We start from the raw sequence: 22,972 nt of genomic DNA, 5'->3' as shown, positions 1-22,972 counted from the left end.
AGCTCCCCACTTGGTTTCATTGCTTGGGGAAAGAGCCTCCATATCACAGCATTACCCTTACAGGCTGAACCTTATGCAGTCACCTATTTTTAAATACATGTTAATAATGATAAGGCCACTGTGAATGGGTTGGGTTTTGGGGGGGTGCTAACCTATGAAAAATAAGACCAGAGGTAAATAGGCATAATCTCCATAATGGGGTTTATTTTATTATTATTATTTTTAAGTAAAGGCTCAGTCACTGGGGGTTACAAACCTCAAACTTTGGGCTGTAGGTTCTCTTTTCTGAAAACTGCACTGATCAGGGTTGTAGGGAGCACTGTGCCGCCATCTTGTTTCTGGTCCCTGTGATCCTTGTTGCTGCCCTGGGTGAATGTGCCCCAGAGTGAAAAACTGAAAACACTAATCCAATGCCACACGTAGCATTTTCCCACCGTATTCCGTCGGCCTGATACTCTTTAAAAGCTTCACTGGGCAGACTCAACGCCGATCGTTTCTGCTGCCGGAACTAGAGGCATGGAAGAAGCAATCTAACTTATCAAGTCCCCTGACAATGAGCAGGGTATTTAATTAGACGGACAAAAGAAAACTTTCTCTGTGGCAAATCTCTATCGTAACACATTTCGCCATCAGATTAAAATGTGCGCTCAGAATCCCCGGCTATAAAACTTACTAACCATATCTGTCAGCGTGTTAAATCTCCATGCATTAACCTTATCGCGCTGGGGGAACAGTGCGAGCGGCGGCTGATACGGAACATGCCGCAGCTATTTTTTAAAGCAAGAGATGAAAAAGTTTTCTTATCAGTTGGCTGTGAATCCCTGATGAGGACTTTCATAAGCAGAGACTCCAGCGCTACACACAGGCCCTAGAGGAAGGCAACAAAGAAAACAGCCAAAAAGCCTTTTTTATTAGATACAATAACATCTCAGGGTCCCCAATGTTTACCTCCTAACTCAATTTTTTTCCTTCACCCTCCACTTCTCATTTTTCTCATTTTCTTATTAGATATCGTACCGCTGGTTCCCACAATCAAATTGCTCTTATTATTTTTTTAAGCTGGAGGGAGTTTTCCCGGACAATGGGCCCTGCTGCTGTCACAAGATGGGAGACGCGCGGCGAGAGACGGCAGATAACACACTCTCTCGCTGCTATGAAAAGCCGGAGAGTGTGGCCCTTTTGAGGGTCTATTCTCAGCCTTTTTCTTTCTCTCCTGACGACACAAAAGTTATTAAAAATCAATTGTGTTCATGCCAAGAGAGTGTCAGCCTTGAAACGTTGTCTTTCTTTTCCACGATCTGAAGCCAATTAAGAGAGAAAGACGTTTATAAGTGTAGCGCTATAGTAAATTGAGTGCAACGTTTTCTAACTATGAGCTCCACTCACAATACTGTGCTCCGGATGAGACCTTAAATCATAGGGAGTAAGCCCTCGGAAACGGTGTGGAGGCAGCGTGTAGTGTAACTGTAACTTGATGCAAGGTGCAATAACTGGCCACCAGTGGTTCTTATAACTTAACCAGATATATGTATTGAGCAATAACAATCCTCAATGGAGTGTACAGACAGAGCAAACAGGATCATATATCAACAGTGGATAGGCATATACTCACTTCAACTTTGGTCAGTAGCTGTCCCCCACAGAGGTGGGGACAATGTACACAACAACTGTTCGGGTATGCCCAGCTTTAAGCCTCTTCCCTAAGTGGAACCTTAAAGGAAACTCACATCCCTAGGTCTGTACACTTAGGGGCACATTTACAAAGCTCGAGTGAAGGATTCGAATTAAAAAAACTTCGAATTTCGAAGTGTTTTTTGGGCTACTTCGACCATCGAATGGGCTACTTCGACCTTCGACTACTACTTCGACTTCGAATCGAACTAAAAATCGTTTGACTATTCGACCATTCGATAGTCGAAGTACTGTCTCTTTAAGAAAAACTTCGACCCCCTACTTCGGCAGCTAAAAGCTACCGAAGTCAATGTTAGCCTATGGGGAAGGTCCCCATAGGCTTGCCTGTGATTTTTTGATCGAAGGATATTCCTTCGATCGTTGTATTAAAATCCTTCGAATCGTTCGATTCGAAGGATTTAATCGTTCGATCGAACGAATAATCCTTCAATCGTTCGATCGCAGGATTTGCGCTAAATCGTTCGACTTCGATATTCGAAGTCGAACGATTTTAGTTCCTAGTCGAATATCGAGGGTTAATTAACCCTCGATATTCGACCCTTAGTAAATCTGCCCCTTAGTCACTACTTCTGGGCAATTAGTGCACGGGGTCATAATCGCACTCACAATCCTCAGAGGAGCCTCAAGCTGCTCAGCTAAATAATCTGTCTATCAGTCACTCCTAGAGTGACCTCTTAAGGTGAGTAGCCTCTCCTTACTAGACCTGACCTGTCTAGGTTTCACTCAAGCTTTGCCTGCCTGCTCAGGCCAGAGCCAGCACAAGATGGACCCTGAGCACATGGCTACCCATGACTGTATATTTTATCATCTACTGGTCACTATTATGAATACCAAGGGGCATAGCTTTAAAGGGCAAGTAAAGGCATAAAAATAAAATACCATTTTTACTTTCTTTAATGAAAAAGAAACCTATCCAATCCAATATATTTTAATTAAAAAATGTGTACCGTTTTCTATAAAAAATCTGACTGTATGCAGTGAAATTCTCCCTTCATTTACTGCTGTGGATAGGAATTGTCAGACGGTCCCTTACTGCTGAGCAGGGAAATAATCATACTTATGAACAGCAGCGGGAGCCCCCTCCTTACTTCCCAGCCATGCAGAACTCAAGCAGCTTTGTTTATGACGATCCCTAAGCAGCCCAGACCACACTGAGCATGTGCACAGTCTTAGTCTTGCAAAGATGTATAACAAAGTTACAAGATGGTGACCCCATGAGGCCAACTTTGAAAGCATAAATCATTTGTTTGATTAGGCTTGTGGTGCAGTAAGTTCATGTTTATATTTAGTATACAAAATACAGCATTTCTAGCCTTATTCTATTTTAGACTTTACATGCCCATTAAGCAGGAATAGGAACAGGTCCCCCTCCTAACTGTATTTTAGGACCCAGTTAGGCATCTATAACACTAGGGGACTGCCTGCTTAATAATACTGGGAGACTAATTTACCAGTCCCCTACATAAGCAATGACAAAGGATCGGAAAGTCAGTACACAAATTAGCAAATAAAATAATGTAGAAAATCTGGAAAACTCAACTTTGGCCCACTGTGCATGCCTTAAGCCTAAATGCCCATGATGGCCAGGACCAACCATGCTCTTGGTGATACATGGACCTTCTAAGTCTCTCTGCAATGTGAGATATAAAGGCTCATTTACAACCACAACCAATGAACTCAAAACTGAGCTCATGCTCATAAAAGGTCCTTCCACTTGTGATATGGACACTGATCTACCCGTCCAGCCTACTCTGATGAATATTCCACAAGTGTCCACCTTGACACTAGGGAAACCTGAAAATACGTTGGCTTTAGTTCCAGGGTACCATCAAGAGCTACTATTGACTTTGGCCAAAAAAAACACATGCTTATTCTGTTATTAACATTGGGAGCATTGATGTCTCGCAATCCATACTTTAAAACTTTTAGTCACAATCTGCTCATGGGTTTTGGTGGCCAGGGATACAGACATGTGAGCCTTACTGAAATACATATACATGTATAAAAGCATGAGATCTGCCATGTCGGTTGCTCTGACAAGGCTGACATAGGGGCTAAATGACAGAAATCTTTGTTGACTTTGCAACTCTAGAATGAGGCATGTTATGCGCAAATAAGAGGGTATTTTAGTCCAAAAACAAAAAATAGACCATAACAGAATCCATTACAACTTAGTAATTGTCCCCTAAATTAATCAACATACCTAGCATGTGACAGAAGATGCTGGGAGTCGTAACTTCATATTAGCTGGCAGTACCATATGTTGGGCATCTGTTTATTAGAAATAAAGTGCCCTACTACGCCCTATGGCTTTGATGAGACGGCTGATGATGTCTCGTCTTGCATTTGCTCTCCAAAAGCTCCACTTAATAATCAGGCCGGGAACAAATGTTAAACGCACCTGCTTCCTGCACGAGGCCTGAACCCACAGGCGAGATATAGATTATCATTACTCCTAATCATCTGGAAGACAAACTGCAGGACGCTGGCTCGACTCTTTAGAAGCCGGAATCCTGCTGGTGCCCAATAAAGCTGCTCTGTTTGCAATGGAGCAATCAAGAGCCTCTTCAGCATCAATCAAGAGCATCGCAAAAGAGCTGCTCCCATATCCCACGTACAAAGTGCAGAGCAGTCAGTGATTATATAACCAGACCTGCTCGGTCACATGGAGGAACCTTGTTATGCGGCACAATCACCAATCCATATATCTTCATGTCCATTTCCACCGTGCATATTCCTATCGAACGGGATATCTGTGAAAGGCATCAGGCTAAAACAGGCCCACGCAGAGACAGTTATATTGTCTTTAGACTTCTCATTATACGTCTAATACCTTAAGCTCTTGTTGAACATGTAGCCCTGACATATAATTAGCCAGCCAATACTCATCAGTGTTCTTCTAGCTTGAAATGGAAGCCTCGGAGGCTTAGCCTTGGATGCCGCACAAAATGGCTGTTTGGAAGAGAACTCTGATACCTGCCCTGGGAACACAAGACACCGAGCACGTCCTCTTCCTACACAAAAGTGACTTTAGCCATTAGGCTGCCTGCCCTTATTAGAGACTCTCGGGTGACACACACAACCTTGAATATCCAGCAAAGATAACACAAGACAGGGCTCTCTCTGGTCTAAATGCAAGCTGGGACTCTCTATCTAAGCAGCTTTAATCCGCAGTCCTGATCCTTCCTAATATTACATAAAATGAATGCAGCCTGGGGAAAAAGGACAGTTTTGGAAAGGACACATTTAAATTCCATTTCTCGGCAGCTGGAAGGGCACAGGAGTTCAGCCTGAACATCTCCACTGCTGAGAGGGGTTAAGAACAAAGGATTTATTGCTGAATATTAAACTGTTCTCTAATTGAAGTCAATCAGTTTGCCTGCAAATCGTGATGAATGTGTTTTATACTATATTCAAAGGAAACACATTCATAAACTGGGGTTGTTGCAGATCCCTACAAAACAAAGCAGCAGAGTAGCGATAGGGCCCAGGGTTATAGAAGACCAAGTAAGAGTCTGACTCTAGCACAGTGTCAATATACTCATCAGATACTGATCATCCCTTAATATCTGGGGCCCCTCACCAACTCATAATGTTCCATGATTTACAGTTGTCTATGAAGGTTAAATCATGCCTTGGAACCAAGGCTACCATTTGGGAGTACAGGTGGGAGTCTTGTCAGGGACAATGTTGTAGTAGGGGACCTGGGCAGATGCAGCACCACAGTTAGCAATATGGTGGGGCTTGAAGGCATTGACCAGAACTATTCAGGACCATGATGATCAGGGCTGTGTACCTGTATATTCTATTTGGATTTTTTTTTTTTAAACAAGGATTAATTCTACTTAGCTTGAAAGTCCTACCAAACTGAGGGCCCAAGCAGGCAATGGGATAATAACCTAGGCTCTGCTAAGTAAGTAGTGTGGAGCCACATGTTTTCTGATGGAGACTTGTTTGAATCATTCCTAACTCAAAGTGAGAGTGAGAGTGATTTTAGACCAAACCTCTGATGCCCAACTATTATTATTCACTCCCCACAAATTAACAGAAGCCCAACCCCAATGCGTCAAAGAGATAGAACACTGGTTATGAAAAAAAGACCCTAGTTTGAATCTTAGTGGAAACCTCCGGTGGTGTGAAACTAACAATGTGCTAATGATGGCTGACTTAACTGCTGAGCGGTGCTCTAGGTCCTACAGACCCCAAATTCCATAACTTTTCGTTTTCATTAGAAAACAACATACAATTATTTTTGTGATTAGTGCTGTAAATTGCAGATTTGGGATTTGGACAAATCCGGGCCTTTTTCAGCAGGATTTGCGTGAATCCAAGAGCCTGGCTGCATCATCATGCGCACATCTAATTCTGCCCACACAACATCAATTTCCAGGAGCCAAGTATTCAGATTTGGTTAGATGGAGGATTCCGTATTTGGCGCTGCCCTTGCAGCAACCAAGCACAAAATCGCTTTGACGGAAATAGTCAGATCAGAGCCGGTAACTAAAATACTGTTATTGGTGCAGTTTTGGGTCTATAGACGCACTGATAATAAAAAACGAAACAAAGTTTCAGTACAATATCCGGTGCGTGTGTGGTGGGGGATGAGCCGACCAATATCGGCAGAAGACATCGCCCATTGTTAGGGCTGAATCGTCAGATACAGGTAGAATTCGATTGTTTCTAGCTGTATAAGTGACAGTTCAGCTCTACACGTGTGTTTTGAAATGAACGATCTTTCCTGGAAATATATTTTCCAGGAAAGATCATAATTGGAATGTCTATGGCGACCTTAAGGGGCGAGTTCTGAGTAAGCTATAGGAGGAGACACAGTCCTACCCAAGAGACATTCTAAAGGACAAGCATCACTGCAACCCAGACTTGTATGTACTCATAAAAGCAAGAATATTCTGAGGGATTCAAAGTTTGTCCTACAACTGTGTAGCGACATGTTTCCCTGACTTGCACATTTTCTCACTACAGATAATGACCTATAACAAAGCCAGCTGTGCCGAATGCCTTTATTGCCATCCAGCAGAGGTTACACGCCAGCCGCACTGCCTGCTGCATCTCACGTGGCACTAATGAATGCGCAACTAACCGGGAGCAACGCTGCAGAATTATTACTGCCCACCCACCCCTTTGTACCTGAAAAATGATGACTCTTTCTTTTGGTTACAAAATAATTGTATGTGAATCATAAAAAAAATATGCAAAGTTCATATGAAGTTTTGTCTAATGCGCTATTCGTCTATGGGACAACGAGACATAAGAGGGCATCTACCGAGACCAGAGGAAAGGGGTTTTTTGTAAGGGTTTAGGCAACCCTTTGTCCAGTACTTATACATACTACTAACCTACTATTTGATCAAGATGACACTAAACTATACATAGATGTCTCCATCTTGTCTCTGGAAGGGGGAAAAATTCTTTCTGGTCTCTGAACAGTCAATTGATCAGCCAACCTGGTTTTATTATAAACTGTGTGTCTCTTAGCCATGCCCCTTTCTGCCCAAGAAATGCCCATTTTACACAGAAATACGCCCCAGTTCCATCCAGACCACATTCCCTGCTCTGTCTGTTTTGGAGGATTAGACTTTCTTTAAAGTGATATGGATTATATTGTATTGTATATGCAGGATGGTGTGCACCTCTCAGACATTGGTTTGGATAATGCACATTTACAGGATAGCATTGAGAAGGTTTTGGGTTCAGAGGCACAGCAAGCACTTTGAGAGTGATGGCAACAGATTGTTAGTGGGGTAAAAAGAAGAGTGCGATGCTGGACCATATGTAAGGAGGTCTGGTTTAGGAATCCCCTCTTTTTTTTTATTGAGAGAATGCGGCAGGACAGAGTAAGTGGCAGAGGAGTAAGTGGCAGAGGGTTGGGTCCTATACCCAGGCTAGCAGGCTGTGATCAGTGTTGAGCGGAAACCTGTGGTATAGACAGACTTTGGGCGCGCTAGAGAGAAACCAGGGAGAGCAGGACAAAGGGCTCTGGGCTCCTTCTTGGTGGGTGCTCTTAAAAATTACATGTGATGTCAACTGGACTTGGTGGAGGGGACATGCTAAATGGATAATAAAGCTCTAACCTCCACACGTTTTGATGTTCAGTCTGTTTTTTTAATTAGTAGGATTCATTGGTTAGATGGAAATATTTGTGTTGCAGTGACAACAGATAGCGGCATAGAACATTTAGGGCTCATGGGATGCTTATTGATGAGCATTAGTGTATCTTCCAGTACCAAACTTCAAAGCTCCAACTTTTCAGGCTGGACGATGACTCCTCCTTTCTACTAACCTCAAGAGACAACCTTGTGTCCTATGGAAGGATCGACGGGTCCCCCTGTTATTTATATATAATACAGTTTCCTATAATAAAGGATACACAGACATTTTCTTACCTATCATGGGGGATTCTATGAAGCTCCAGGTGTTTGTTTGCGGTATGTAGGACTGCAGCACCCCCGCCGCTCTGCCGGCCTCGTTCACCCCACCAAACACGTAGATCTTGCCCCCACACACCGTGGCAGCGGCTGAGTGTACAGGTTTGGGAAGGGCAGCCACTGTTTCCCATTGGTTAATGATGGTATCATACCTAAGGAAGAGAGAGCACACCATTTGAACATCGATGGTACCATTCACAATTGGAATTGAAGGGTAAGTACTCCTCTGCATTATATATGCTCACTAGTTTTAGAACAAGAAGCAAAGCACATTCACAGTCTTATTGTTAATGGGGAAAGGACAATTTTAACATTTTGAAGGTTACACATACAATGTTTACCTGGATCTTGTAACCCATAGCAACCGGGAATTATGTAAGCAGTTACCTGGGGTTACTAGCATCAAGCAGCCTCAGCAAATCTCAGAGACTTCAGCTTGATGAAACAGTTATTTGAGAGCATTTTGACTACACCTGCAAACACACAAGGAATCTATGCCACTGACTGTACCCCCAGATCATACCCTTTCCCCTCCCAGTGCCGGGTTCACCGAAAGCAACTTTGGGAGATCCCATAAGGACCTCAACATAGACTGCCAGATGAATTCTGGACAAACGTAGATGGAGGCTGGGACCTCATGACTGGTGACTGGGAGAGGGGCCAACCTGTCTGTGTTTGGGGCGTTACCCCGAGAGAGTCCATATCTGGTATGACATCATGGAAGGCAGACACCCCTCACACCCCTTTTTTTATTGTTTTAACGTCTTCTTCTTTGCCTTTCTGTTGTATTCTTATGGCTTTAATCAGAGATGGCTTTGAAAAGATTGTACCTTAATATATATTTTTCCCATTTTCTCCTTTCATGCTTTATTAGCTATCATTTACACCAAAACATAGTGTCTGCATCACTGATTCTTAAAGGTTGTTTATGATGAGAAAGGAAAATATCACAGAGGCACTTATCCTAAATAAAGCCGACAGGAAAGGGAATTAAGATGCCACCATGAGCGGAATATTACTCACTGTAATGACCTGCAAGACTCTGATTAATAAAGCCGAGATTCACCGGCTGGAAAATAATAACAATGCACATGAATGAACACACATATATATGCATCTCGGAAATGCTCGGCAAAATTAATATGAATAATTCATTCATTCATTTCTTACACCTTGGAAGGTTGTAGCCATCTTTGAATGTCTACGCCATTTTTCTTGTCCATGCTGTAAACATATTGCACTTCACTTGCAAATAATATGAAATGAATATACAAGAGATAATGTTTCCCCCTACTGTACATTATAAGGATATTAGAAGTCACTGAGGGGTTGTTCTGTGACCATATAAAGGCACAAGGCTGCAGGCTGAGTTATACAGGGAACTCTGAGTATCACTCATGTATTATAAGGGATAATGTACCCCCTACTGTAAATGATAAGGATATTAGAAGTCACTGAGGGGTTCTGTGACCATATAAAGGCACTAGGCTGCAGGCTGAGTTATACAGGGAACTCTGAGTATCACTCATGTATTATAAGGGATAATGTATCCCCTACTGTAAATGATAAGGATATTAGAAGTCATTGAGGGGTTCTGTGACCATATAAAGGCACAAGGCACAAGGCTGAGTTATACAGGGAACTCTGAGTATCACTAATGTATTATAAGGGATAATATACCCCCTACTGTAAATGATAAGGATATTAGAAGTCACTGAGGGGTTGTTCTGTGACCATATAAAGGCACAAGGCTGCAGGCTGAGTTATACAGGATAATGTACTCTCTATTGTAAATTAGATGTGGATCTTCATGCATACAAAGGTTCAAAGCCACAGACTGAGTACTTTTATATAAATCGCAGACCTTCAAGGTGATTTCCAGTATTCTTATACTATGGTATAGGTGGTATATGATCTCTTAGAACATAAAAGATTTTTACAGGGCATGTAAAGGCAAAAAAATTAAATCTCATTTTTACTTTAATGAAAAAGAAACCTATCTCCAATATACTTTAATTAAAAAATGTCAACCGTTTATATAAGAAACCTGCTGTGGATAGGAATTGTCAGACGGTCCCTAACTGCTCTGCAGGGAAACAATGAAATTTATGAACAGCAGGGGGAGCCCCGCCTTACTTCCCAGCCATGCAGAACTCAAGCAGCTTTGTTTGTTTCCCTGTAGAGCGGTCGGCGACTGTGTAGAGATTTGTATTGGATCTATTTTTGCCTTTACATCCCCTTTACTGTTTCCAACTCCAGCTGCAGGGACAAAGATCGTGGAGCCAGATTTAAACAGGTAAATTGGGATTCTATTTGGAAGATTATTTTGCTGCAGCCACTGGTTCTGTAGACTTGGAGAAAGTTTGTATTAAACAATACAAAAACTATAAAATCCACATTAGATTACATGACAACACAGGACCCAGTGCAGTCTGTATATTCTGATTATTAATCAGTCTTGCTGTATCGGCTTCTGACAGATATTATTTGACTTGTGCTGTTTTGATCATTTATGACGATCCCTAATCAGCAGCCCAGACCACACTGAGCATGTGCACAGTCTTAGTCTTGAAGAGATGATTAACAAAGTTACAAGATGGTGACCCCCTGTGGCCAACTTTGAAAGCATAAATCATTTGTTTGATTTAGGGATGCACCGAATCCAGGATTCGGTTCGGGATTCAGCCAGGATTCAGCCTTTTTCAGCAGGATTCAAATTCAGCAGAATCCTTCTGCCCGGCCGAACCGAATTCAAATCCTAATTTGCATATGGAAATTAGGAGTGGGGAGGGAAAAGTACATTTTTTTCCCCTTCCCACTCCGGTTCGGTATCCAGAAGAATCTTTCACAAAGGATTCGGGACTTCCGCCGAATCCAAAATAGTGGATGCATTTTCGGTGCATCCCTAGTTTGATTAGGCTTGTGGTGTGATGTTTAGTATACAAAATACAGCATTTCTTGCATTATTCTAATTTACACTTTACTTCCCCCTTAAGAGCTTATTATCCATTTTCCTGAGTTAATGAAGGGCTCATTACGCATTTTCTGCAGTAAAGTTATTGGCATGACTGGGGTTAATGCAATGCTTCTAATTAATTTTCTGCAGTGATCTTACATCTCTCCATCATATTCCATTTTTCCTTTCAGTTCTAACTCTTTCTGCCTGGTTTCTAGGGAAAGTTTACCTTAGAAACCAGAGAGCCCTTTAGTTTGCAACCTAGATAGCTGCACAGTGAAATGTTAAAGCACTGATAAATGGTGACAAATAAAGCAATGGAGATCCAGTTGTACATTGTCGGATCCCTTATCCTAATACAACAGCTTCGCCTTGAGTGTAAAAGTAGCAGCAAAATAAAACGTGGTTTATTCGATGCAGTTCATTACCAACCGTATTTTACTGAATGATATTCTCGTTTTAAACAAAATCCATTATTTCCCCCAATCGTTTCTACAACAGAAGAGCAGCGAGTTCAAATAGAAGTAATTCCGAGGATTTAGCTAATGAGGCAAATTCACAGCACGTCCTCTCGGAGTCCAGTGTCTGCGTATGAGCGCGGGCGACCTTTTCTTCGTGCTCCCTACTTGAGAATCAATAAGGCACCTATCCAAGAGCCAACGCTGCTGCCACCGCCAATGAATAGACTGTTATTTACTGACACTGTTTATGCAGAGCTTCTCGTCTGATTAGGGAGTGAGATAACATTAAGCATTCATTAATTAGTAAGTGAAAACCATTTTATTTAATGTGGAAAGTGGGGAGGGGGCTCATTTTTAAACCTGCCGAACAACATCTGGACAATTTTCGGCCGGATATTGGTCTGAGAAGCCAATTGGAGGCCCCCATACACTGGCCAATAAGCTGCTGACTTGGTCTGTTTTATTGGTCAGTGTATGGCCACCTTAAGGCTTGGGTGATGCAGAATGGGAAGAGTTTATGGAATACATTTTTATTTTGGGAGGAAGTTGTCATGATCAAGTGAGCTATACTAGGGCAGGGCTTACTGAAAAGTGGGTGTGGCTGGAACCAGATCAGGGGTGTGGCTAGGATACCTCGGTATAGCATGTGACCTGGGGTGTTAACTGGGGGTGGATGGTAATTTATTAGGCACCATACCATGCTAACATGGGACTAGGGCTGCCACCTGTCCAGATTTGATACGGACAGCATGGTTTCGGAAGGGCTGTCTTGAAGGGCCTGCCTAGTTTTAGGTCTAAGGTTGCGTGCCATCCAATCGCATCCCTAGAGAGCTCTAAGGTCTCAAAGCTCTCCAGTGCCCCGGGGCTTGAAAGTGCACACGCGGCCTTGGGGCGACCGCTACTCTCTAATCTGGCCCTACCCGGTTTTCCTTATTTGGAAATTTGGGCAGCATTCCCTATGATTGACTCAGCAATTGGCTAATTGCCAACCACCACATCATAGCTACGTCCATCCACCACCCATGCAACATCACTGCTCCGCCCACGACTTCATCATCCCGCCCCAGTGACATAATCAGCCCGCCTCCCCGCCCAGATCTCACAGCGGGAAAGGTGGCAACCGTACATGGGACCCTAAGTTGTTGCTCCTCTCTAAAAAAAAATGTACCTCAAAATGTACCTGGGATGTATTAGCAGCTGCCATTTAGGGGCTCTTAAAACACCACTACAATTTTATTTAGTATTTTTAATACGTGATTGTGTCACTGAAATAAAGTTCAGTCGCTTTGCGAAAACGTTTCATTTGTAAATGTTCCATAATATTCATTCAGAGGGGATCGTACTCTATTTTATCATTTCCTTTTAAGCTATTGAAGAACAGCCTGTTGCTTTGGAAATATTAATGGCCCTTATTTGCACTGAGCAATGGGGCCGTATGACAGACTGCCGATGTGCCGGGAACGAGCCATCCTCAGACAAATGACTGTAACCCGCCACTATTTCCGAGGCAGGACACCGGATCAGAACACGCCATCAGAGCGCTAAATTAGTTTTGTGGTCATCGTTATCTGATTTGATTAAGCCGCTGACCATAAAGAAGTACAGTTAATAAAGCAGAGATGAAGATTGATTTGGGGACAATGTCATGAGTTCAGCAGAGGTGCTTTTGTTCCAGACTTAAGTGGCACTGATCCAAAAGAGTCCTGGAAAATGAAGCTGCGAGGCAGCGGAGAATGGCACTGCTTCTGATTGTCACACACACGCACTTAATGACTTCTTCTCTGCACAGGGCCATCTAACAAGGCCATTAGGATAATGCTCCGCTTTTGCTCTTCTTCCCTTTTTTATCCCTCTACTTCCATTCAGACTCCATTTTGTACAGGCAAAGTAAAGAAATGAGTGGCCCTGGAGGGGCAATGAAAAGCAGGGCAGAGAGGAGGTGGCAAGGAAACAAGCAAGGGCACCCCCAAAATTGGCTATATGAAACTTAAAGGAGAACTAAAGCTTAATTAAAGAAGTAGCTAGAAATGTTGTACATTATGTTTTATGCTTCTGTACCAGCCCAAGGCAACCACAGCCCTTTAGCAGTAAACATCTGTGTCTCCAAAGATGCCCCAGTAGCTCCCCATCTTCTTTTCTGCTGATTCACTGCACATGCTCTGTGCTGCTGTCACTTACTGAGCTTAGGGACCCACTCACAATATACAGTACACATAGAATAGAAATGTCACAATATAAGGCTGATTAGTAATTAATACAGATAATTACTACATGGCAGCACAGAAACCAGTGCAATTAGCATCAGAATTTAATAATCAGCAAACCTGTAGCATCAGCTTATATTACAGCCAGGGAAGCTCATTTTCTGCTGGATAATTAGTGACGAGCCCTAAGCTTAGCTTCTCAACAGCCAATCAGAGCCCACTGAGCATGTGAGTGTCACAGACACTTTCCAAGATGGTGACCCCCTGTGACAAGTTTGAAGTCCTGGATCATTGCTGCTATTGACAAGCTGACACTTTAGCCTCGTGCAATAAGTTCAGTATACAATATTCATTTTTAGGGGTTAGTTCTCCTTTAAAGGGGAAGTTTCCCTCTTAGGTCTAATTTACCCTCGCAGTATTTTCAATGACAGACTAAAAGAGGGATAGAAGAACACTAAATAGCAAGATCAGTAATAAAATCAGTAATAAATCAGTATAAATATATCAGTAATAAAATATAATAAACAATAATATAAAACTTTAGCCTCAGAGAGCAACAATATTTTTGGTTTTTGGGGAAAGTGACCTATAAAAAGTGATCCCTAACAACCAGATAGCATTTTAAAGGCCAACTGAAAAGCAGCTAAGAATTGGCATTCTATAATATATTAAAAGGTAACTCCCCCTAAGGAAATGGTTCCCAAACTGTTGGTAGAATGGAAGCCCAACTGATGGGAATTTGGGGATAAATGTACAGGTATGGGACCTGTTATCCAAAATGGATGGGACCTGGGAGTTTCCAGATAAGGGATGTTTTATCCCTCAAGTCTAGTATAAAATCCGTTAAATATTAAATAAACCCAATAGGCTGGTTTTGCCTCCAATAAGGATTAATTATATCTTAGTTGGGATCAAGTACAAGCGACTGTTTCATTATTACACAGGAAAAGGAAATAATGTTTAAAATTATTTGGATAAAATTGAGTCTATGGGAGACGGCCATTCTGTAATTTGGAGCTTTCTGAATAATGGGTTTCCGGATGATGTATTCAATACCTGTATATTTATTTTCTTGGATATCCCTGGAACTACAGCAGAGTGACTGTATGTTGCTTTGTTATGAGTTATATGTTAGAGCACAGAGAGGGACCCCATGGGGGCCGCACACAGAAAATCATGCAATTCACTGCAAAATCGACCGAACCGCATAAAGAAAAATCCGTAAGCTTGGTTTGAGCAGGCTAATTTATGTCCTTGCCGATTGTATTCCCCGGAGCTGGAGCCACGAGATCTACAGAGTGAGATGACAATTAGCCGGCGGAGAAAGTTCAATTTCTGTTAAAACAAATTCCACTTTCTTGTAAGTGCCCGGGTCCCAAATGCAGTAACCCTCTCCCGCAGTTTATTGCTTACTAATGACTTTTGCTTCAGTAACATTAGCGACTTGTTCTCGGAATTAAGCCTTGATTGTTTTCTCCTAAATTGAAAATCCACAAAGCAGAGAGAGACAGAGTGAGAATGAGAGAGAGAGCGAGAGCATGTTTGGGACTGAATTTCCCATAAGTGCAGGTCTGGTCCCTGTTTAAACATAATTACCCATGATAACATGCATAAAGTGCTCCTGTGAAGGATTGTGTTAAGAACCTGATATTAACCGTTGACTGAACCCGAAGAGAGGCAAAGGAAGGCTCTGTCATATACATATATACATATATATACAGTATGTATAGATAATCTTTTAGACTCCAAGTTCAGTGAAGTGTAATTTGCTGCTTAAATAATTCAACGTGCAACTGCCAGCTATGCAGTTGGCAGCAACTCTCAGCAAGTTCCTGAATGCCAAACGGTGCACTGCATTTGCCGATTTCTATAATGTAAGCCTATGTGCCCCGATACAAGCCTAAGGACTAGTAAATCAATAAAACCTAATTGCAGTAGTCTTCTAAACCACATTGTCTTGCTGCCCACCCTTGAGGGGACAACAGCACTTCATGGTGGGTCCAACAGGTATGGCAGTCATGAGATGATTGAGGTGAATTCTAATGCTTTTTCTTGATACATTCAAGAAGGGTGTTTGTTAAGCAATCATTTTTGTAAGATTTGGTATTAATGTTTATATATATTCATATATTCATTTTTGTAAGATTTGGTCTTAATGTATATATATATATATATATATATATCATCATTCATAAGTGGGAGATCCAAGAGAAACAACATGGAAACTCTTCTCCTATATATATATATATATATATATATATATATATATATATATATATATATATATATATAAAAACCCACTATTGGTGCACACATGACCCAAAGGCCAACCGCCTGGGTGCAGGTCAAACGAACATGTAACTCATACAAAAAAGCCGCACTCCTAGGTCTTTGTCAAATACAAAAATATCCAAGTGTTTATTTATTCAAGGTTTCGGCAACAATCCGCGTGCCGTCTTCAGGAAAGGACTTTCCTGAAGACGGCACGCGGATTGTTGCCGAAACGTTGAATAAATAAACACTTGGATATTTTTGTATTTGACAAAGACCTAGGAGTGCGGCTTTTTTGTATGAGTTATATATATATATATATATATATATATATATATATATATATATAGGAGAAGAGTTTCCATGTTGTTTCTCTTGGATCTCTCCCACTTATGAATGATGGTAGATGTGTGTCTAGTAGTGGGGGGTACAAAAAGCACACGTGTCTATTGGGGCTGAAGGCTTCAGTGTGAGTCTTAAGATGGAGAAAATTTAATCTGCCAATGTGTATGTGGACCTCCTACGTGCCCACCCAACCAATATCTAGCTAATCATCAATCATTGATTTTCCCGTTGAATCAGGACCACATCGACTAGTTGATATGGTCCTCACTCAGACAGCTTGTATTCTCATGGTCTGGCCCGGTTGTTTGGCCCTAAAGCTAACAATCAGATTAAAGACCAGTAATGCTGAATTTAGGTGGGTATATCAGTGTATGATCCACTCGTTTGGCGAATGGTATATGGCCACCTTAGCTCACAGGATAAAGCAGTCTGAGTCTTCATCAGGTAGCGTTGTGGGAATAATACCCTTGGTGAGGGCCTCACAGAGGTGGTTCATACAGGGTAGAAGAAAATAGCATGGTGCTCCACCTCCGGAGGCCTTGATGGAGCTGTGGCTGAAACCAAAGTGTTAGTATAAACTGTCACTGTATCTCAGATTTGCTCAGATTAGTGAAGATAAAAGATTCTCTGGTACCTGAATTTGCCTATTTCTGTTAACAAACTGCAATCTCACTGTTTAAGGACCACTGGGGCCCATCTTGGAGATCCTACACCACATAGTGCACTTACAGGTCTTCCTCAACTTATCGAAAGGGGCCAAGAATGTAACCCGTGTTACCCAGAATGAGCCAGAAAGAGATTTGCAGATCCATAATCTTGTTGAGAGCTAAACTGGTCTTCAAATGTCCACATCTTAAACTGAGACTGTCCCTAATAGCAGGTAAAGGTTCCAGCAAAGAGTTGTAGAAATCTTCAGATAAAACAGATTGAGAGGAACGTTATTAAGTGTATATAAACACGAGGGTTTCCCAGTGTGGTGCCTCCAGGCAGTGTTTGCCATTCCTCTCTGGCCTCAGGGGTAGAGAACTAGAGCTGACGAGGACATATGTCTGGCACACGGTCGCACCCTTCTCTTTATTGAGATGAATAGTGTGGCGTGAGCATCTTGTGATCCAGACGAGTAGATCCACCGACTGTGCTCCATCTGCGTTGCATGTAGCCAAGTACAGGAGGCTTAGAACACAAGTCAAAGCATTTACTTTTTATTTTGCATTTTTTTCCTACAGTCTATAAATGATCCTGTTGTTAATATTTCTGCTCGTAGAATCTGATTCGGCGCTAAATCTGGGAGTTAATAAAGATGCCGCGGCCGGTACTTGGGCATGAATTGTAATTCCTTTATTCTGCTCGAAAGCTTCCTTTGTTCCAGAAGAGAAAAACAGACACAAGAATGCAAATCATTGGTACAAAATGTGCTGGTCTCACACTGAATGTGTTTTTCTCCCCTCACCAACCGCGGGCTGGCTATCCCTGGGGAAGGTGGAATATTCATCTGTTCGTCCAAAGACTGATTAGGCCAAGAACAAGATGGCCGACGCAGCTCCTTCAGGTTCTGGATAGGGAACAAATCCTTGACCCCCATCTTTAAAGCTGAAAGAAAATGAACACCACAGATTGTGTTTTTCTCCTCAAAGCTTGCCTGGCCAATGATTTTATTGCTGTGCCTTTGCCTGAGCTTGGCTCATCATTTGTTTTTCACATTCACGCAGGACCAGGGAAAGGGAAGAAGCTCCAGCCAAGTCCGGAGTCAGAGCCAGACAGAGCCTCTCCAAGTGTCATTTGCTGCTAGATGCCACTTGGACTTGCAGACATGAATAATGTCAGCGTTGGTGTGATTTACCATCTAAAATTAGATTTCACCCATGATGAAACAACGGAAACTGTAGCTGATTTCGTTCAGAAAAATAAATATTAAAGACAAATATAATGTTATCATAATAAGACCAATAAATTCTAAATATATAGGGAGCATTCATTTATAATTATAAAGACATGGGAAGCTTTTCTGAGGGACGTTGAAGGGGTCATGTAATAACGGTTACAAACTTTATACCAGGTCTAGTAACTAGGATGCACCGAATCGACTGTTTAAGAATTCAGCCGAATCCGGAATCCTTTGTTAAAGATTCAGCAGAATACAGAAACGAATCCGAACCCTAATATGCATATGTAAATTAAGGAAATGAGGGGGAAAGAGAGTAAAAAAAAAGAGTAAAATTGTTTTGAAACGTGATGATTCGGATTTGGTTTGGCCAGGCACTTAGATTCAGCCGAATCCGAATTTGCTGAAAAAGGCTGAATCTTGGCTGAACCCCGAACCGAATCCTGGAATCAGTGCATCCCTACTAGTAACCCATCCAGAACAATTGGTTGCTATGTGTTACAAGACTTATTAGAAACTTTTATTATATTCTCCATGTGCCATAACTTGTGCGTTACTGAAATCCCTCCTTGGAAACAAGAGCAAAAATAAATAAATATTCCGTTGCGCAGTTTTGCTTAACAGTTTTACTCAGAATGTCAATTTTATGGCTCTGGACACATCAAAAATAAAAGATTAGAAAATCCAATTAACACCCCCCCCCCAAATTTTTTTCCTCTGTAAAAATATTTGATCTCAAAAAAATAAACCAGATGGGACGTATAACATTAGTCTCTTTTTTTCCCCTGTGCTGTCTGTGCTCATAAATCACTACACAGATAACTGCAGATTAATTATAATTTCAAGCCTATCAAATCCCATCAGGAAGGTTTACAGTATCCCTGCAGAGCCACGCAAAGATACAGAAACCGGGCCTCCATTGGATTCTGTGCAGAATTTTTTAAAAAAGGGGGTTCTAATTGGCCGAGCTTATCATTTTCAGTCTCTTGCAAAGAACTTCTGAGCATTGAGTCCTCTTCATTATTATATCACCGGCACGAAGGAGACACATTGCTGGCCGGACACATCAGGAGTTAATGCATAAAGGACAGTTGTGGTTCCTAAAGCTGGCTATATATGGACTGATACAATCCTACAAAATAAAGTTTCTCAAAGTTTTTGATAAAACCACGGCTCTTCGTCTCCCCCCTGATCTGATTCTTGAGGAAGCGGGACCAAATTAATGGAACAGTAGAAAGTAGAAAGGTGGCCATATGGACATGGTAGTCATGCATTTGGCCTGTTCTTCAGATGCAAGCCAGATATATGTACGACCACCTTTAGTTCCTATAGCTGTCGTCAGGATTAGGGATCCATTATCCGGAAACCTCTTATCCAGAAAGCTCCGAATTACTGGAAGGCTGTCACCCATTGATTCCATTTTAATCAAATAATTTAAATGTTGAAAAATAATTTCCTTTTTATCTGTAATAATAAAACAGGACCTTGTTCTTGATCCCAGTCAAGATATAATTAATCCTTGGAAGCAAAACCAGCCTATTGGGTGTTTATTTAATGTTAAAAAATGTTTTTTGTAGACTTAAGGTATGGAGATTCAAATTACAGAAGGATCCCTTATCCAGAAGCCCCAGGTCTCGGGCATTCTGGATAAGAGGTCCCATACCTGTATTTAAAAAAATCAAATGCTGGGGATGGTGTTGGGGATGGTGGTGGTGGGGATGATGGTGATAGTGTTGGGGATAGAGATGGTGTTGGGGATGGTGGGGATGATAGTGATGGTGGCAGCTATGGTGGTGGTGGAGATGGTGTTGGGGATGATGGTGGTGGGGATGAGGGTGATAGTGTTGGGGATAGAGATAATGTTGGGGATGGTGTTGGGGATGGTGTTGGGGAGATAGTGATGGTGGTGGGGATGGTGTTGGGGATAGGGATGGTGTTGGGGATGGTGGTGGTGGGGATGATAGTGATGGTGGTGGGGATGGTGTTGGGGACTGTGGTAGTGGGAGGATTTCATGCAATTTACTATTATTGCTGAAACTGTGTGAAATTTTCAAGATATTTAAAATCAATATTTATACATTTTGACCACTTTGAAACAATTTTGTCCACAAGAAATGTTTTTTTTTTTGGCCACCTTAAAGTAGAGGAAAAAAGACTAGAGTCAAAAATTGGTTTTGTACATAAACCAAAAACAGGCAATTTAAAAACATTAAAAACATAATAATGTAACAAAAAATAATAATGATTTCACCCAAAAAAAAATATTCATGTGGGGAAAAAATGGACCTTTAGATATTCTGCCCAAAGCTGAAGAGGTCAAAAGTCTGGGGGGGGGGGGATAAGCGTATGTACAGTATGGCATAGCCCAAACTTTGGAAAGATCAATAGGATTGATATTTATGCAGGGAGATCAGAAAGATCAATATGGGAGAAACCCAACATTAAGGGCAGAGACACACGTGGAGATTCAGGGAGATTAGTCACCCGGAGACAAATCGCCTCTTCTTCAGGCAACTAATCTCCCCGCAATGCCTTCCCGCCAGCAATTTAGATTTTAGCCAGCGGGAAGGCAGTTCTGGGAGATTAGTCGCCGAAGAAAAGGTGATTTGTCACCGGGCGACTAAATCTTCCTGAATCTCCACGTGTCTCTGCCCTTACAAGATGCAGATAGATTAGTGAAGCTGGGGGTGAATACAGAGATAAAAACAAGTTGAGATACAAACAAATGAAGAAATTTGTTTCGCTACAGATGGAAGATCACTGTATGGAGGACACTGACTCAGTAAAGTCACACAACAAGCCGGCAGCCTGTGAGGGGGAGGCGTGAATCTACTGATGTTCCCCTTCTCAATCTCCCAACTTCTGCCGCATGTTGTATACAAACTTCCCCTCGAGGTTCTTTAAGTCTGAATTTATGCGGCGGATTAAACACGAGACATTTTCAGTATACGACTATTTACCAAGGGAGATATATGCTGTGACAACTATAGAACAAGCTGATTCATCAAAATTGTGCTGGGAAAAACAAGCGCTTAATTACGCACCGTTCCATGAACATTTCCCAACCTACATTCCTCTCCAAAGGGAGAACTTGGTGTCACAGAAATCTGCATAAACGAGCAGTAATCTGGCCTTACACAAGCACAAACTCTCTAAACACCACAATTATACCCAGAATACAAGGGTCAGATCTGTCGGCACGCCACCGTTAGCTTCAATTATCTTTTATTAATGGACTGCAGGCTAATGTCCTCCTGAAATTTGAAAGGCGCAAAAACCCTCAGTGGCCAGATAAGAGTGAAGGATGCTGTAGTTCAGCTGCATCGTATACAATTCCAGCATTAATATGTATGACTTCTAAATGAAACCAAATAGCATAGATAAACTGTAGTGGAGAGCAAAGAATGTGTCTTTTCATAATCATGGTTGTTGCAATATGACGGCCACTCATGGTCATGGGCAGAGTCGGACTGGGACACCAACGGCCCACCAAAAACCCTTAGACCAGGGGCCCACCCAAAAACCTTTAGACCAGGGCCCACTCTAAGTATTATTTTCTTCCTCTCCTCACTCAACCTCTATTCTCCTATTCTCTTTTCTTTACATACTATAACCTATTATTCCATCTATTTTCATAGAAATGGGGAATGGCCATGAAATAAGCCAAATGTTTAGAAGAAGGAGGGCCCACTGACACCGTGGCCCACCGGGCGTTTTCCTGGTATTCCGGTGGGCCAGTCCGACACTGGTCATTGGCTGAAGGGATGTATATCTGTAGTCACCCTCTGTATTCTCAAGTTGGCCAGAGAAGAGAAGTCCATCTCAATCATGCCTAAGATGAATCATGCCTAAGATGATGGCCATCCATTCTGATATTTCATTAGGTTGTTCAGCCAATTCCGACTTTACTGCATAGCAATCTGAGAAGGGCTAGCAACCATGGGGAACAGACTGGACTGACCATCCTACGTTCCAATGAGATTGCAGCTAGGCTGCCAAGACCATTCATAGATGTTTGGACCTTCTACCAAATCGGTGATCCCCAACCAGTGGCTCATGAGTTCACCAACCCCTTGTCTATTGCTCCCAGTGGCTCAAAGCAGGTGTTCATTTTTGAATTCCTGTCTTGAATTCAAGTTTTGGTCACATAAAACTAAGGGGCAGATTTTCTTTTGGTGACAAAATTAACACATTCGAATTTTAATCCCCATCTATTCAAATGGAAATTTGAATGTGAGATTTATCACACCTCGACCACACCTCCTAATTTGAATACTGGGCCCTAAAACCTGCCTAGTTCATGAACAAGTAAATGACAGAGGTCCATTGAGCCATTTGGGGATGTTAATAGCCTTCCTGACATTCAAGTTTTTTTTCAAATTCGAATATTCTAATATGATTCGAGTATGATTTGAATTTTCGGGTCGGAACTATTTGATCAAATATTAGACATTCAAATGTTTTCTTAAATAACCTCCCGGTCCAATTGTGAGTATATTTGAAAAATTCACATGAATTCGAAATTCGACCTTTGATAAATGGGCCTCCCCGTGTCCTGCCAAACAGAGCCTCCTTTAGACTGCCTGTCCACATAGAGGCTACCAGATAGCCATGAGAGCACTTTTTCATGCTTGTGCTGCTCCCCAACCCTTTTTACAATTGAATGTGGGTCATGGGTATAAAAGCTGGGAGACTCCTGTATCAAATTTATGATTTTT

The 22,972-nt window shown here is 41.9% G+C and overlaps 1 protein-coding gene across 3 annotated transcripts in view; it reads right to left on the bottom strand.

Moving 5' to 3' along the window:
- LOC108717206 (kelch-like protein 29) overlaps positions 1-22,972 on the bottom strand; it is a 653,541-nt gene that overhangs the window by 19,237 nt on the left and 611,332 nt on the right. For all 3 annotated transcript variants that reach the window (XM_018264051.2, XM_041563572.1, XM_041563573.1), the window contains one exon: positions 8,094-8,287. In XM_018264051.2, the coding sequence (XP_018119540.1) occupies positions 8,094-8,287 (194 nt within the window). The remainder of the gene's footprint in view (positions 1-8,093; positions 8,288-22,972) is intronic.

Source organism: Xenopus laevis, chromosome 5L (genome assembly GCF_017654675.1).
Source record: "Xenopus laevis strain J_2021 chromosome 5L, Xenopus_laevis_v10.1, whole genome shotgun sequence".
NCBI lineage: Eukaryota > Metazoa > Chordata > Amphibia > Anura > Pipidae > Xenopus > Xenopus laevis.
Note: the sequence above shows the minus strand (reverse complement) of the source record. Positions and strands in the feature narration are given on the sequence as shown.